Here is a 2,219-nt window from a genome sequence, read left to right on the forward strand (position 1 = left end):
GATGTTTGAAAAAAATAGTAACCACCATAACTTTAATACCAGAAATAGAAATAAATTAGCATTCCTAAACATAGATTATGTAAGGTGGCTAGATCTTTCGTGGGCAACTGTATTCGCTACTACAATAAAATACCCGACCACATTTTGAATCTCACAGAAAAAAAGTTTAAACATGTCGTTAAACTAACGCTATGTAAAAAAGCGTACTATAAAGTAAGTGATTATTTGACTGACAAAACGGTGTGGTCTGAATTAGCTCCAGCTCCACATGTACCATTACGTTAAGTTAACATTGTCAAAAACATTTTTTTTAAAAGATGTGTGTTATGGAGTTTCTTTCGCCGCTTCTTCTCCATAACGAAACACCTTGTGAAGTGGTGGTAGTTGCTTTGACATTCAAAAAGTGATCTGTAAAGAACCTATTTTGAATAAAAAAAATTGATTTGATTTGATTTGATTTATTCCTCATAAATATATTTTAATTTTCAAATTACTAACAAGACTTGAATAATTATGTGGGTAGGTAATTATTAATAATTATTATATATGTATGTATTATATAGGTGTCCCTGGGCTACAGTAACGATGTTAAAAACATGGACAGAAATAAGGTAAATATGAAAAATGTTTGTTTAAAAATAAGTAACGATACAAAATATGTCATTCATTTGCGATATCGAAGTAATGCGGTCAATAAGTTATAATATTAATATTATAAGCAATAAATAAAAATAAATCGTAATTTGGGTTCTGCCTACCAGTAGATAGATAATAATAACATATGTTTATGATATTCATATAAAATCGATTCCGTTGTGTAAAACAGCCAGTCTTGAGAAGACAGTCAGACCGAACGTCGGTAATCATGTTCCGGGTGATAGTTCTGTTAGCTGTATTAGGGGTCGCTCATTGCGTCGTGTGGGGATGGGACTATAGCGGACCTGACAGTGACGACAGCGGCCCTGACAGTGGCGATAGCGGGCCCGACAGTGACGATAGCGGCTCTGGGCCTAGCAACGAACACGATCACGGCTTCGGTTGGTGGGGCCCTGACCACGGCCACGGTGAAGGGTGCGGCCATCACGGGGTTCACAACCAAAACCTCACCTGGCACTCGGAGTACGACCGACGATTTGACCGGTTATCTGCTTACATCATGCGCGCCGATCGATTTGCTAAAGAATTCTGTAACAGTTTCACCCCCAGCGATGTTCAAGAATTGCATGGAAACTCATTTTACAAGCTCACATATCCGATGCCACAGTTGGACCCTAAAGACATCACGGTGAAGATCAAGCACAGGGTTCTGTATATGTACGCAAGGCAATCGGACAGCGCAACTTCACCAATTTATGTCGATGTCAGAATTTTACCTGACACCTTGAAAATGTCTGACGCTGCATGGAAATACGAACAAGATCATCTAAGTATAGTAATTCCGTACGAACCGGTGCTCAGAACGAAAATAATGAAAACATGTGTTGAAGTTAATGCAGATGTTAAAGATGTTCCAAAAGCATCACCCCTTATATACAAATTTGGTGAAGAAGACTAAACAGTGTAATAAAAATAAAAAAAACTAAATCATAATCATGTGCCAAATATAACGTGCTAGACGGCAGCGTTAAACTAACGTGTCTTAATATGTAGTGTATTTAAACCCAATAAATAGCGAAGTTTTGAATTGTTCGAATACAAGAACTGTATTAAGTCTATAAATTTTTTGATAGTATCTAGTCAATATATTTACGAAAATATTATAATATTTTTTATGTAATAAAGCTCATTGTAATGGAAATCACTATTTAAATGATTAATATCCAATGTGTGAGAACTCTAGCTCTACCATAAATAATTCATTATATTTATCAATATGTAAACTTGTATAATATTTACTTTTTAATAAAAGATGCAAATTTACACTCGTATGGAGTTTCACTCACCTTCCAAAACGTTGATTGACGTCCAAAAACATTTGTATATGAATCAATTTTGATTAAATAAAATTCAAATATTATTTATATTGCACAGAGAAATTTTTAAAAATATCATAGGTACATATTTTTTACCCAGGATATTGTTTTAATATGTGCCAATGATATTTTGTAAATAATTACAACCAATAATTATTACTTGTTTATTTTTACCATTTAGTTTTAAGTAATTTCCCAATAAATTATTGAAAATTGAATTATATATAATCACAAAAACTTAACATA

At 33.6% G+C, this 2,219-nt stretch overlaps 1 protein-coding gene across 1 annotated transcript; it reads left to right on the forward strand.

The window, feature by feature from the left end:
* The first annotated feature begins 826 nt into the window (after window positions 1-826).
* On the forward strand, window positions 827-1,926 carry LOC140748652 (uncharacterized). Its single transcript, XM_073081499.1, has one exon. It carries the CDS (start codon window positions 866-868, stop codon window positions 1,553-1,555), a length of 690 nt encoding a protein of 229 aa, XP_072937600.1. The 5' UTR covers window positions 827-865; the 3' UTR covers window positions 1,556-1,926.
* The last annotated feature ends 293 nt before the right edge of the window (window positions 1,927-2,219 follow it).

Source organism: Epargyreus clarus, unplaced genomic scaffold (genome assembly GCF_041222505.1).
Source record: "Epargyreus clarus isolate Ecla_fem2 unplaced genomic scaffold, WU_Ecla_fem_2.2 ptg000003l, whole genome shotgun sequence".
Lineage (NCBI taxonomy): Eukaryota > Metazoa > Arthropoda > Insecta > Lepidoptera > Hesperiidae > Epargyreus > Epargyreus clarus.